The sequence below is a fragment of the Anopheles coustani genome, chromosome 3, assembly GCF_943734705.1.
Source record: "Anopheles coustani chromosome 3, idAnoCousDA_361_x.2, whole genome shotgun sequence".
NCBI classification, from domain to species: Eukaryota; Metazoa; Arthropoda; class Insecta; order Diptera; family Culicidae; genus Anopheles; species Anopheles coustani.
In genome coordinates, this window is record NC_071288.1 from 96943403 (window position 1) to 96957818 (window position 14416).

At 45.4% G+C, this 14416-nt stretch overlaps 1 protein-coding gene across 3 annotated transcripts in view; it reads right to left on the reverse strand.

Annotated features, from left to right (window-relative positions):
• LOC131261029 (heterogeneous nuclear ribonucleoprotein L) overlaps positions 1-14416 on the reverse strand; it is a 147718-nt gene that overhangs the window by 68502 nt on the left and 64800 nt on the right. For all 3 annotated transcript variants that reach the window (XM_058262915.1, XM_058262914.1, XM_058262913.1), the window contains exon 3: positions 10365-10481. In XM_058262915.1, coding sequence (XP_058118898.1) covers positions 10365-10481 — 117 coding nt within the window. The remainder of the gene's footprint in view (positions 1-10364; positions 10482-14416) is intronic.

The following is a 14416-nucleotide window of genomic DNA, read 5'->3' on the forward strand; positions in this document are numbered from 1 at the left end:
CAAGATACACAATGACGGGGGAGTTTGCTATAACCCAAGCAAGCCGGATTTGCAAACCTCCGGTTGCTTGGATGCCTTTTTCGAGGTGTCCTGAGCTTCAAGCTTAATGCATTTGGTGCACATTAGAGTTGTTCGCAACATGTGTTCGGGTCGGGAAAAATCACTTGGGATTGCAATCCAATATCTGAACTGATTTGTGCATTATCATTGGCCGAACAAGTCATGTCTCGTACCGTTTGCGGTGGGGAACGGTAAATCTTTCTATGCACTATGCAATGCAAATGGTGGATGATAAAAGTCATTTGGGTAAGTATTCGGGAGTAATGTGATTGCGGTGAGCGCAACATCATTTCCATCACCATCATGAAAAGAATAAACATTCAGAGAAAACACTGTTTGCCACAATGAAAGCAAACATAATTGAAACGTGCTATGTGTTCTGTAAACCGCGGAAATTCCTCGTTACAAATTACACTCACTGCGACAGCCATGGGACGAACAGCAAAAAGCATTGTGTAAATAAACAACTCCGAAAGAGCTTCCATTCGGTACGCGAAGGGATTGAAAAAGTGGTGATGCGGTAAATCAAGAGCTAGCCAAAGGGAGGGAAAGACAGAAAAACGTAGAAGCTTTGCAAAATGTCTCCACGTCGTCCGTAAATCTTCGCTGGATGTATAATAATTTCTTCAATTTGAAAACTAATCCCTGGGTGGTAATAATTCCCTTTACTGCAAAACATATTCTGGCCAACAGGAGGAGGAGTGTTCTGGACAAGGGAGAGTACCCCATCCTCATTGTTGTTGAACTGTATCCTACGATGGCAAAAAAAAAGCAAAGACGAAGGTATGCGGGGCAATAAACACCTCTACCACGTACTCTACCGCACAGGTCATCAGTATCGGCAGCGTCTTCTTCTGCACGCGCCTTTATCGACCGGACGGGTCCATTGCTTATCTTGAGGGAAATTTATGGCACCATTCTATCCCACGCTGTCATTCCAGGATGAAATACTTGCGTTGTCCAATTTCTTGCAATCCCACGCACGGCGTTCCTGAAGTGTTTTTCCCCCGCGCAGAGCGGGCCCGAAGGTCCTTTCTTGTCCGGTGGACAAACATTCACGAGACACACTCGAAGAACCCCGAACCCGAGAAGGAAACCCCGGACGACGACGACGACGGTTGGAATGAAGAAAAATTGCTCGATTTACTCGAGAATGTGACCTCATCGGGGGCGAACAAACTAGAGAGTTCCCGCCCAAAAGTCCCGGAGAAAGTCCTCATCAAAGTGTACGATCGTTAACTTGCATTAAAATGGTCCAACCATAACCTCACATAACAGCACGTTATGTTTTTTGGCGTGTTAAAGCAAGTCAACCGAATCTCTTTTTTCTTTTTCCACGTCTACCTGCTGCGCCATATTCACCCAGTTCGGACTTTCAACAATCTGCTGACTCGTTTCAGGAGGTTTGAAAGATGGTAAAAATATGCAAACTACCTCTTCATCTGCGAAGGAGGCTCCCGCGTCCTTCCGTGTATGCTCACTAAAATAAAACTAAATGACACCTCCGAAGGCTTGGTGGCCGGATGTTGATCCTCGATCTCCACTGCCTTGCTCAGTTCACTGTCGGTGAATTGCAATGTCCGCTTCAGTCGCCAGTGCATTATTCAACGAGACGTGACCAGCTCCCGGGGGCGATAGCAAAGCGGAGAGAGACTGTTCAACTGAGGCTTTTCCACCTGTGGAATGACGCAACTGTGTAAACGACTGCGGGTTCCGCCTGACGTTGAAGCTGCAAGTGGGGGGAAGCTTAAGAAGCAACTCATCCTAAACGACACGACAAATGCAGGTCGGTCGAGAGTCTTGCGCCACAACGCAACTCCTACAGGTGCAACAGATGCAGCAGCTTCCAGGTCACGCACCATGGGCATAGTGGCACGACAAACGCGGACAAAACGTAATCACACAAATAAACAAATTATACCAGCCTTTACTTCTATGAAAAAAGAAATTGGCGACTTTCATTTAATTTTGATAAATAAAAACGAAGTACATTCATTTAAAACCAACGTTTCGGGCAACTTGCGTAACCAATCTTTTTTTTTTTAATCGAAACATATTTTAAGCAAGCAGTATGTCCACTATGTATTTCCACGGTTGGGAGGATGACAACGGTTTCCTCCCAACCGTGAACAACAGCGCTTTGCCCCATACATTAAACGGTTCCCGACCACTCTCCATCCACGCGGAGGGAGAGAAAGTAAATTTATTCATTAAAACACCCCCATTTCGCAAAAACGACCACGTCCGAGTCGCTGTCGTTTGCCATCGTCGTCGTTGCGGGGCGTCATCATCCTCCTCTGTTCCCGTTGTTGGTGGAAAACATGCTGACCTTCCGCGCAGCTTGGTACACTTTTCCATCGACCCGCACACTTGTGCAAGCTCCCATTATGCAGCTGCGGAGGACGTCCAAGGTGCATCCGTTGAATTGATAAGCCACTCGCAGCTCACACACACACACACCAAAGCCCAGCCCCACAGATCTGCCGCCTTGCCTGCGCCGTTCCAAGAAACGTACGACACTTCAGCAGCGCCACACGATGCGGAATGATTAATTATTATTTATGCTTTATTTTTCCTCGAGCTGTGACTGTCTCTTAGTCTCTTAGTTTGCGTTTTCAAGATACTGTCCTACCCATCCTCGTAGCAGATCCATCCTTGCCGTGTTCTATCGACGCCATGTGCTCTCTTGAATCTCTCACACTACGAGCTAGGCAAAATGTGATACAATGCAACCGAACGGCTTGCAACTGGTGGTTCTTAGCGACTCTGGTGCACACGTTTCATTAGCATTCGATTTCGATTAAGATTAATGTACGTGAGAGTCGGTGCACCGATAGGGTTCCGAAGGGAATTTAATGTACATTGGAATATATTGCCTCGCATCCAACAGCCGGTGGATTACAGAAGTACATACTGGCAGAGCATTATCCGGGATACAACCAAACGGACGGTTCGGTTGAAAAATAGTTTCGCACAATATGTTACAATTTATTTAACTCATGTTGTATTACACTCATGTATGAAAGATAGAAAAACTGATTTAATTTGTGACAATTTGAGTCAAAACAGGAATCCTACAAGCGCTGTATTTAAAAAGAAGGAAATTATGCGAATAACCTCGGATTACCAATAACAAGAATAAGTAACCTTTCACTAGAAAGTGTGCGAGAGTACATCAAAAGATCATTCCCTTTCATGGGCTTCTCTTTGGTCTATCAGAGCGGTTAAAAACTAGTGCTTCGATCAGAAAACGATGGGTTGAATGGGTAAAATAGTGAAATTACTGATAATCAAGATGCGAAGAGAAAGATATCAAGTATGCAAATTGGTTGATGTCATTTAATTAAAACGAATAGCTAAAAAGCTATCTTGAAAAACATATAAACAATCCAATGTAATAGACACCGTGTATGGACTAGGATTCAAATAACCGTCTATCATGTAAATGATGTCGATGGAAATGATTTACTTTCTACAGAATCGATGTTTAAGTCTTTGATTTCCACGACTTGAACTTCTCAACAGCTGTTATTAAAACCTACAACCCACCAAACCCACCTAAATTGTATTACACCAACCAACAGGGACATTTTCATCCAGATCCTACAAAACACCAAGGCGATTTTCAATCATCATTAAAACGTGCAAGATGCACCATAAAATTCTACCATGGAAACCTCATGGTGGGCTACTAAGGGTCAGTCAACGTTTCACTGCAATCGAGTTTAGTTAGATTACGCTCCGATTAATCTGTCCGTTGTCTTTTTTTACCCCAAATCACCCATATGCCACACGAAAGAATCGCTCCCTTAAATCAAATTTCGTATCGTCAACCACCGTCGGCGTGTCTGGGCAACGGTTGCATCGACATTGTAAAACAAATGGAGGCAATTGGGGAAACAAGCTAAAGAACCCAATTTATAACCCAGCGTCATGATTAGTTACCACAGACATGCCTTTCCAAGCGATACACCACCAGAAGCACTAGCCTGACTTCTATGGCAAATAGGTGGGGGAAAAAAACACACAAGAAATATATAAATCGCAAACAGGATATCGAGGTTTGCAGCATCGCCGTATCTTCGTCAACCCCGAGGGCAAAGATTAACTTCCGGTCCGTAGCCACGTTACGCCAACAATGACCGCCGGAACCAACAAAGAGACTTGGCAAAGGTTATGGGCGAAGTTTTTCATGGGGGATACCGACCGGGACTATGGCTCTGGCGGGTCAAGAAGAGCAAAACCCGGGAGGAAATAATAGTCCAAGAAACCATTGGAAACCTTTCTGGTGCACGGCTACCCACATACATACAGGATAACCGAAGACTAAAGCCACTGATGACGAAGCTAGTAAAAAGGATTTTCCAACGAAAAAGGACGAGTTGGTAGAAAAAATAACGAAACACGAAAATTCTACTGGAAACTCTGTACAACGTTCCATTTCGTGGCATGTGCGCCGGAGTGAAACAAAGCCTCCCTTCGGTGGAGATGTTTTGTGGCTTGTCAAAATGAACGTGACTAAAACCTTCAAGTCAAATGGAGAAAAACCCAACAGAATGATTCGCCACAGATTTAGTGGTTTCTTGGAGCTTTCCAGTTCTTGAGTAATTTTAGATGAAAGATACATAACGTAAACCAAAAAAAAAACTTTAGTTAAGTTCATCAGGATAGAAAAGAAATGTCGGTCACTTATCGATCACCCTATCCTACTTTCCAGTCTGATTATCAACACACTAACTCAGTCTTTGGTTCATTTAATTTTACACCCCCCACACATGCATACCGTTTAGCTTCCTTTCCTTTTTTCCCCCGTTGTTCTTTTCCAACGTGCTGAGAAAATCACAGTATCCACATGAGGTGTCTGGCTCCGTTGAACCTTGCCGCGGAGATGCAATTATCCCATTATCTGCATCCCATCAGCATTAAATTACGCACAATTGTAACCACCCTGGAACCGTGCGCCATCGTGGTTCATCGGTTATGCCGGTTTTCACGCCTCCGGCATACAGGTTTTCCCACATGCAACCAGGCCAGACTCTCTGATGATCCAATTCCAAGTGAGACCCACATGCCCAGACTTGGCATGTCGATTGTGAAAGCTTTCTCCGACCGCCGGAAGCGCACTTATCAATTCAATCGACCTCGAAGCGCTCCCGACCTCAAAGAGTACCTATATCCGGGGCGGCATACGACAGCGACATCTTTATAGTCATTCGGATAGCACCATCTAAACTGTGCATCGGAGAACAAGTGTATCGGTTTTATTTTTGCATACCGATAGAGCCATGTTTCTCGGCGAGCTTGAATTAGGAAGATATTTAAAAGAGCCCTTAAATCCACTAAGCACACTTAGTCAATCGAAACTGTAAGTTCACTAGAGAGGAAAAAAGAGGGCAACTAAATCGGCAACACCGGAAAAGTGTACAATAGAACAATACTATCAGTACATAATTTCTAATGTCTGTCACAATCAACTACAATGTTTCTTTTCAGTGGTTCTTTTTTACCTTCCTTCTTCTCCTAAACGCCTAGGGCAGACCAGTTTCATGAATAAAAGTCTAGCTCATTCTAGCGGATCTTCGTTATCACTTTCACATCACCGATCATCCTGGCAAGCGTCAAACGCACAGGTCGCGGCCAAAGTAAAAATCACATACAGTGATGGTTCAGGCATCCCGCACACGGTAACACATTTTCACACCTAACGCACCACCCCAAAGGCACCCACTGAGGACACCAAAAACAAAAAGGATCTTTTTCCGTTATCCGAATCGCACGAGTCCTCCATCGGAGTATTCACCTGATGACGCGCGCAAGCGAGGGCCACCATCGGAAAGCCCGGAAGGCAATAATTGCACGATACCTTTCGCGTTTGTGTAGAGTATATCCCAAAACTCACAAAGCGCCACCCCCCGTTGGGCGGTGGGAACGCGCACGGGAGGATCATAAAAATCCACATTTCCCAGACGACATTTCCCACCCACACGAGCCGAACCAACAGACACTACTACTATGGGCTGGAGGCGAAAAAACAAAGCACAACCGAAGGAAGGCAAGCTCGTAAAAAATATTGTCTCTTCCTGTGGCGGAAAACGCTCTCGGGCATGGTTTAGGTTGCACGGTAGAGGTTAATATTTTATCATAACACAAACGCCAAACGCGGCTCTCCCTACACATCCCGATGGCTGGGGATGGCTTTCCGGCGCCCGTTTTCATCACAAGCTACCAAATCCCCCGACCCCGACGACAGGTTCACCATTGAACAAACACCCGCGTCATGTGATCATCCTTACCATGGATACTCGCGATTTGAAAGAAATCAACTCAAAACCCCAACCGTAGGGATATTAGGGGCACTCTTTCATCTTCCACTTCGTTACCTTCCGTAACACGAACTTTTCTCCCGTCCCGCGGCCATAAACATCCACACACACACGCACATAAAATTCACATCTCCCAGGGTCCCCAGGCCGGTGGTGGCATGAACCAACTAGAGGAACGGTGGGACTCACGTTTGCCAAGTAATTAAGAGCTACGCTCGTTCCGACGCAGGCAGTCGGCGAATGGATCCACCGACAAAAGGTAAACCTTCTCCATTACCCACACACACACACACACCTGCCGGATGAGTTGGACCGAATCAATTTCGCTCTTCGATGCTTCCATCCGATGGCCACATACGCCCAGCAACAACCCAACATCGTCCTTGTTTGAATTAGCAATCCGGCCTTTGATCCAGCAGGAAAGGCACGCCGTGATAGCATCGTTTATCCTGCACAGCGATACCGGAATCACGTACGTACCACCCTTTCCCCTCGGAGGTTCCGCTGCATAGATGTCGGAGTACAGCGATAGCATACGTAATGACACCGACACACAATGGTCGGCCTGGTTACACGCGGCTACGGTTTAATTCGTTTGGAAAGGGCCCAACGGATTTTAAGATAAAACTGTCATCGAACATGTTCGGCGTATTTTATTTTCTGGGCTAAAAAGCCCAGGAAGATCATCGAAAAACCATCTACAATATTGGTTTGGACTTGATTATCAAGTTGTAAAGAAAAGCTAAGTTCCCTATTCCTACTAAAAACTCATCAGAGTAAATTAGAGACTGATGACTTCTTCACATGACAAGCTTGGTGACATGATTATCTTCTGTAATCTTCTCTCCAGGATTTACGAGATTAATTCACACACCGAATGTCGCATACGACGAGCCGGAGGGCAAAAGCAACGATTCGATCGTCTGTTCGGACCGAATCGCCAAATTCCCTCATCCAATAGTGCCGGAAGCTGCTTTCGATTAATTATTGATCTACCAATGGATCGATTTGGTGATGGGAATTGCTTTGGGTCACCGAAATCCCCTGCCTTCCATTTGCGAACACACGCGAACCATGAAGTAATCCTCGTCCAAAACATGTGCACCGCCGCCGAAGTTCGGTTGTTTCTTCTGGCACGATTGGTTTGGGGTCCCTCCAGGCGGAAATGTAACTACACCATTCAAACATTTGCGTGACGCTTGTTTGCCACCCAGCTGTGCACATTTGGTCGTTATCAGCACCACCAACTACGCCACGTGTAGTTCCCACGCTAAGGGGAGGCACATATGTGTCATAACTCATGTCGAACTTCCAGTGCGCGACAAACAGCAAAAAAGGCATACCAGCATCCGACACGAGCGTTTCGGGAAAGCGTTGTGGCGCTATTTCTTTTCCCACCTGTGATACCCATCCACTCCCGGGAGCACAATCGAACCCATGCCGATGTGCACCTGATAGCCCAAGATAGAATCTCACCTGCTTGTAGACGGTTCCCCCCATTGTGAGCTACGGAAGATTGATGTACTACAAGCGCACGGGAGCATCGCGCAGTGATAGCGGGAGATCTGCCACCGTTCCAAGCCACGACGGCGACCTCATCCACTTCTCACTCCTGACTCTCGAAACCTGCCGACAGACAGAATAATCGAAACATCATTCACAGAAAATGTGGGCCATATCATATCTCCGCACCCGTCGCCAGATAACTAATGATAACCGATGGCGATGCATAAGGGACCATCATCATTCAGTAAAGGTACACATATTGTAGCACAGATGAAAAATACAAAGGGAGTTCCCTGTCGAAATCAGTTGCAGCGAAGCAAACGACAACGGTAATGGTGGCGTGATTTGGTTCGATATGCTGCACATTGTCCTGATTTGGAGGTTTGGTAATGTCCCGGTAAATGATCGTTACATTTGGAACGAAAGCAAGCTACGGGGTAAGGGTGAAATAGAGTATTAGAGGACCAACAATTCATTTACAACGAACACATCCTGCGGCGAATCATCAATTACGGGTATCGCGGCGCAAATGGATTTATTTCATTTCTTCCTCCCGAATGAACACCGCCCAAAGTACCTCTGGCAGAATATAGTGCAGCTTGACGTTCGACGGGACTGAAATTATCCGATCAAAACACATCTAAAACATCGCACACTCACGGAAACATATTCGCAATTAATTACGATGTGCCCCGAGAGCACCACAAATCAACATGGGTCGTCGTCGTCGTCGTCTGCTAACTACAAGCTCGAGCTTCCTCCGTATAGAATCTTCATCATCAACGTTCCCAGTGCCAACGGTCTTTGCCAAGAGCTGGCCACCTAATGAGTGGTCGCGCCAGGAAAAGACAGATTTCAGGGAGGCACGCGTTGTAAAAACACGACTATGCAGAAAGGCCACCATGATTCATGAACGCCGTTGAGTAAACGCCCACAGGTGGCCAATGTCAGATTTTGCCCGATGAAGCGCACGTGGTGCATTGCGATTGTCAACGTCGCAAATGATTTTTGTTTTAAGTTCACAAAAAAACGGAAAACTAAACTTTTTGGTGTCGAATAACTCGAATACCACGAATGAAAAACGAATTGGGTAAATTAATCGAATCGTCTCGAACTGGCACTCGGAACATTATTCAAATACCAACCTATGTGCATTGTAGCACATTTATCATACAAAATAAACATGTACTACCGCCGCCGGCTCCGTCGTCCTAGTCCCTTCCACACCCCTAGACTAATTATCTCGTACCGACATCGACACCGGCATTGTAGGTCACCGGTATCTATGATTAATGCGTTCGTTGAACGATCTCCCAGAATGCAAGATGCATCGATGGATGCAGGCAGCTAGCCGACGTCTAAGCCGGCGACCACCATTACAGGATGGAGAGAAAGTGCAGATCGCTTCAGAGGGTTGTCACTAGCGCCGATCGAAGCTGGGCAATTATTGCGCTACATTACATCCGGTGGACTTTGAGCGCATCAGACGGGTCGCCGTTTAACTCCCACCGTCCTCGGGGAAAAACGATACACCACCAGAGAGTCCAGACTCGAAGAAAAGGGTCGCAATTTCCGACCTGGCTAAAAAAACAGAGGATCCATGAGACGTCTAATAAATGAGGCCAATTATAATAGGTTGCCTTACCTCTTGCTCGGATGAAATCGTCAACAAAGGAGGATTTCCCTCACCGGAGCGGCGGCTCGCGTCGAGGGGAATAACCGTTTATCGGGGAGTTTAATGGAATGCATTATTAATACCTGTCCCTGGAAATAGGCTTTACATCACCTCGATTGCTCCTTTCTCTCCCTCTCTCTCTCTCTCTCCGTATTTTGTCCTAGAAAGGTGAGCCCTTTTCACCGAATCCATTACGGAGGCAACGTGTTCCACTTCATCACCTTCTGACAGCCGAATCCTTTGGCACATTTTTCCGAATGGAAAATAGCCCAGTAATAAATATTTCATACCGGCTTCAACGGAGCAATTTCTGGCCGGGGGAATGAATTATTTCGTCACCGTCAATACCTCAACCCGGAGGCTCCCGTACACTCTGTGGAATAATTCAAAATTGAAACACGTAGCGCACAACATCATCCGGGACGGCTGATTAACTTCTAGCGAAGGGACACATTCCTGCGCAAATTGTTAACTCGATCCTACCCGAGACCCCTACGCCGGTGCCTTTTTGTACCGAAAAGGACTTTTGCCAGTGTTGCGGTTTTTCCTATTAAATTTCCCCCACCCATCCCAAAAGACATCCCCCACATACCAAGGCCGAGGATGGGAAGGACAACAAGAGTGACTTACTCTTCCGTTGAACGTAAAACATGTTTAGCCAATCCGAAAATACTTCCACCACAGCAATAAAAATAAAAAGTTCCAGCTCCGAGATGAAATTGATTCAATATTGGCCGTAAAATATTTTCCCCGGGTCGTCCTTCGGGACGGAACAGCATGATTTGGCCCTTTGTACTCACCACTGTGATCGGATAGATCGGGTTCAGGATCGTGAACAACAGGATATGATTGGGGCGCGTTGCGACGTCACGCTTCCGCCGGGGCTCGTCTGTGACGTTGATGTTGTTATTGTTATTCTGTAGAGAGAGTGGGAGAGGGAGAAAGAAAAAAAAGCAACAAAGTGCACGAATTAGTGTTGGAACGAAAAATAAAAATCGAACGAAAACATTCATTAGACAAATGGAATCAATTAATCAAGCCGCTAACCCGGGAGCCCGCCCACCCGATTCGATGATTTTCACTGTCTGCGTGCGTGCGCTCGTGCAGTGGATGATTTTCATAGCCCCACACATTCCACGAGAGCCGGTCGGAGTCATCTAATCTGCCTATTTTCCTCTTTTCAACCGACTCGTCTCTGTCCAGTACGACCGAAAGCGGCACTGCAAAGAAACTGGGTTTTCCTTTTTCCACTTGAACAGAGCGAAAATCAAACCAAGCGAAAGGGCTAAGGTCGAACGGCGGAAAAAGGCATCTATCTCCGATGGAAATATGTAAGGCAAACTCATCGTTTATTTATAAACATCTAAGCCAGACACCGACCGCAGGGTAGGTATGGAAGTATTTTCCAAATGTAAAATATACCAAAACGTCATGTTTTCTTAGTACGTTCCGGGTACGATTAACTTTAATATTGCTACCAAAAAGATTTAAACAGCAGTTTCAAATGTTGTTGTGCTCGAACAATTTCCTAATCGTAACCATAAACCGATAACGGTACGGCAATAAGTCGATCCTAAAGAGCCGAGTAATTTACGACCAAGTTAAATGTGTATTTACCTTTTCCCAGCTTACCATTTGTGTACGTTTTACGACAATTGAAAAAGAAGAAAGAATAATTTCTACATGAAACCAATTCTTTGAGAAATATGAAGCTACGTTTCAAACGAGAAACGATAAATTAAATTTCTACTAGAGGTAGAACGAACTAAAACTGCTAAGTGCTAGACAAACATACAAAGTTGAATGAAGCGTACGTTAAACATCGAAAGTTGTTCACAACTTAAATTGCTTCCATCTCATATTACAAAAAAACCAAACGAAACTAAAATGGAAAACAACGGTCCATTCGGGGTCGGAAGCGCAGGGAACTCTAATTGTATTCTATTATTTACAATGAAAACAAGAGCGAACAACTTCCACCTTTGCTTATGGTCCCCCTTTCCCAAAACCCCGTATATGCTCGAAGCGTTTGATTGTAGTTGGCAAGATCATCAAGCAACAGGAAGTGGAAATAATTTTCATCAACGGTAACCTGGAGCGCGGAGTGGATGAATTATGCAGAATAATCGTACCAAAACAACTACATTTTCCAGAGGCAGATGAAGTTTGCTGAAATTTCCCTACACACTGCCACGCACCGGTTCACATCCTTTTGTGTGCGAAAATACCAAAACATACTTCAAACGGTCAATTACGAGATGAAAAACAAACACAGGACGAAGCAGCCCATCTGTATGAATCCCGAAGGAGGCAACAAATATTCCCGCCTTGATTGGACTTTGTTGACCAAACGAGGAGCATACCACCGTTGAGATGCAAAGATGTTTTTGGCGGAATCGTAAAACAGCAGATCCCCAAATCAAACTGCGATAAGTTCTTAGTTTTGCTAGAGATATCACTTTCTTAACAAAAATGTCCTACAAATCTATCTTGAACGAATTCAGGGCAGACATTAACCATTAACGACTCTCGCTGATGACCTCCCACGGCATGTGCAATAAAACGAACCGAACCGAATCGAACACTACTTTTGATTACTTCCGTGAACCTCCCACCGGCCACCAGTGGAAGCTTGCATCTAAAAATGTATTTTTCGCTTGCCGCGTATCACCAAAACCCCCCTCCGACTGTTTCCATTAAGTAGCGAACCTTCACGAAACTGTCGTTATCAATCCGTGTTAAATTGACCGCGTGCGGTTCCGGAAGATGTGCGGGAAATACATGGGTCCTCCGGGCGGAAGGAGGGGAGGAAGGGACAATAACACCGGAAGGGTGGGGCGATGAAAAACACTTTTTCAGTTTATTCATCTAATGTCCCGACAACGACAGCTGGAAAGATAAGACAGGCCCTCGTCGTTGAACCCAAAGGCATGTCCGGGGGGGGGGTCAACGACAAGAACCCGGCATTGTGTGTTACTCACCAAACCCCTCACACCCTTCCGGTCCCTTTCATCTTCCGGTTTTACGATGGCGGACCGAATCCACAAAACAAAAGAGCCTCCTCAAATCGGTTCAACCACAAGAGCGGAAGGCGAATGTGGGTGGCGAGGGTAGGCCACAAAAATTCCTTCCTTTTTGGGAGGCGTCAGCAAATTCGGTACCACCGTCAAGCGCACCCATTTTCCCACCACCACCCCCGTTCTTTCTCCCATGGAAAAACATTTCAATGGTGATTATAGATGACGATTAATCGAACCGCAAACCAACAACTGCCAATATCGGTCGTCTCTCGAGGGATTTGATCCAGTGTTGGATTCACATAGAAAATAAATAACACCCCCTCCGGCAACGCCTGGCCACGGGCACACGGAAAACCCAGCGCTGAAGAATGCGTCAGCACAATTTCGACACTTTTCCAGCGGCTCGATGATGGCTGTGGTTATCAATAGAGCAATGGATCATGATCATTCCGACTGTATTAGAATACTACGTTTGAATTAAATTCGGAAAATGATACCTTTCAACACCACCTAACCCATTTCCCGGACTTTCCTCGTCGTTTGAGATCGAAGTTTAATTTAATACGGACTATTTATTTCAGATTAGGAAATTTGGAAACTCATTTGGAACTCACCAAAGGCAGAAAATATTTCTCGCCGACTAATGGAGTATGTGGCAAAAATTGACGAACCATAAATAAATGGTACCAATAACTAAGGTTATACAAATTATGTGTTTAACGTTGTTTTGGTGGTTTTTAGGGAACCAAAACAAAATTCGTACCAACGCACTTAAGCAATTGAACCAGCACGATCGAATCATTCCACGAAACTCATTTTCTTTCACCAAGGATTTGTGAGAAGCATTTGAAATGCTCCTAACTTTTACCGCTAGAAATTCACACCCCATCGGACCACTCACACTTCGTTAAGAAGTGTTTTAAAATTTTCTTCGACGGAGCCTCAATTGAAAGGAGGAAAAAACACCGCGCGAAGTACGATACAATGAGTGCGAAAGACGCTTGCCAAAATCCCACCCCCCGCCCGCCACTTGGGGCAAGAACTACTCGTGTAAAGCTTTGAATACATTACCACACGCCAATCACGAGTGGCAAGTTTTCGCGATCCCGCTGTGATTGTTTTGAAGCAGCTTTTCGTCGCCCGCCTTAAGGATACTTCTCGTCCTTTTGGGTGGAGCCTTACGGAAAGTCTTCGGGACGGAATATTTCCCAACGCGCAGCATCAATTCAAGAAGATGGGAGAAAACAACCGGTGGCACACACAATATTCACTTCGCCCGAACGATGGTAAGTTTGCGTCGTGGTAAAACAAAGTCCCAATTGAAGAGGAAAAAAACACTACGCAACCGCATCAAACTAAGCACGCGACGCAGCAACGACGACGCAGCGGTCGGTGAAAAGTTTTCCATTATTCAGTGTCGACATTTGCAGAACAAATATCATAACCGGAGAAGCGTTTCGACCTGCGAAAAACTTCGTTCCTCCGGTGGGCAGAATATTGAAGTAACGAAATTGCTCACAATTCCATTTTCTCATTGCAAAAAAAAGAAGTACTATCACATCTTTTAATTAGGTGTGAATGTGTAATTTGCATGCGCCAAAACAGAAGGAGTGGAAAGTTTTCTCTACTACGAACCTCGGGGGGGACGGGACGGCAAAGCTTGGTTGATTTTCGTTCAAATATTTCGCAGTTTTACAGTTCGCCATGGTTGACGCATCATCAAAGGATTGTAACTTTTCGCCCGTCGATCCCTCAGCATATAAACGCAAAAAAAAGCGAAAACTTTGAGCAAACAGCATCAGCAAACTTACTTTCCACCACCGAGAAAAAGA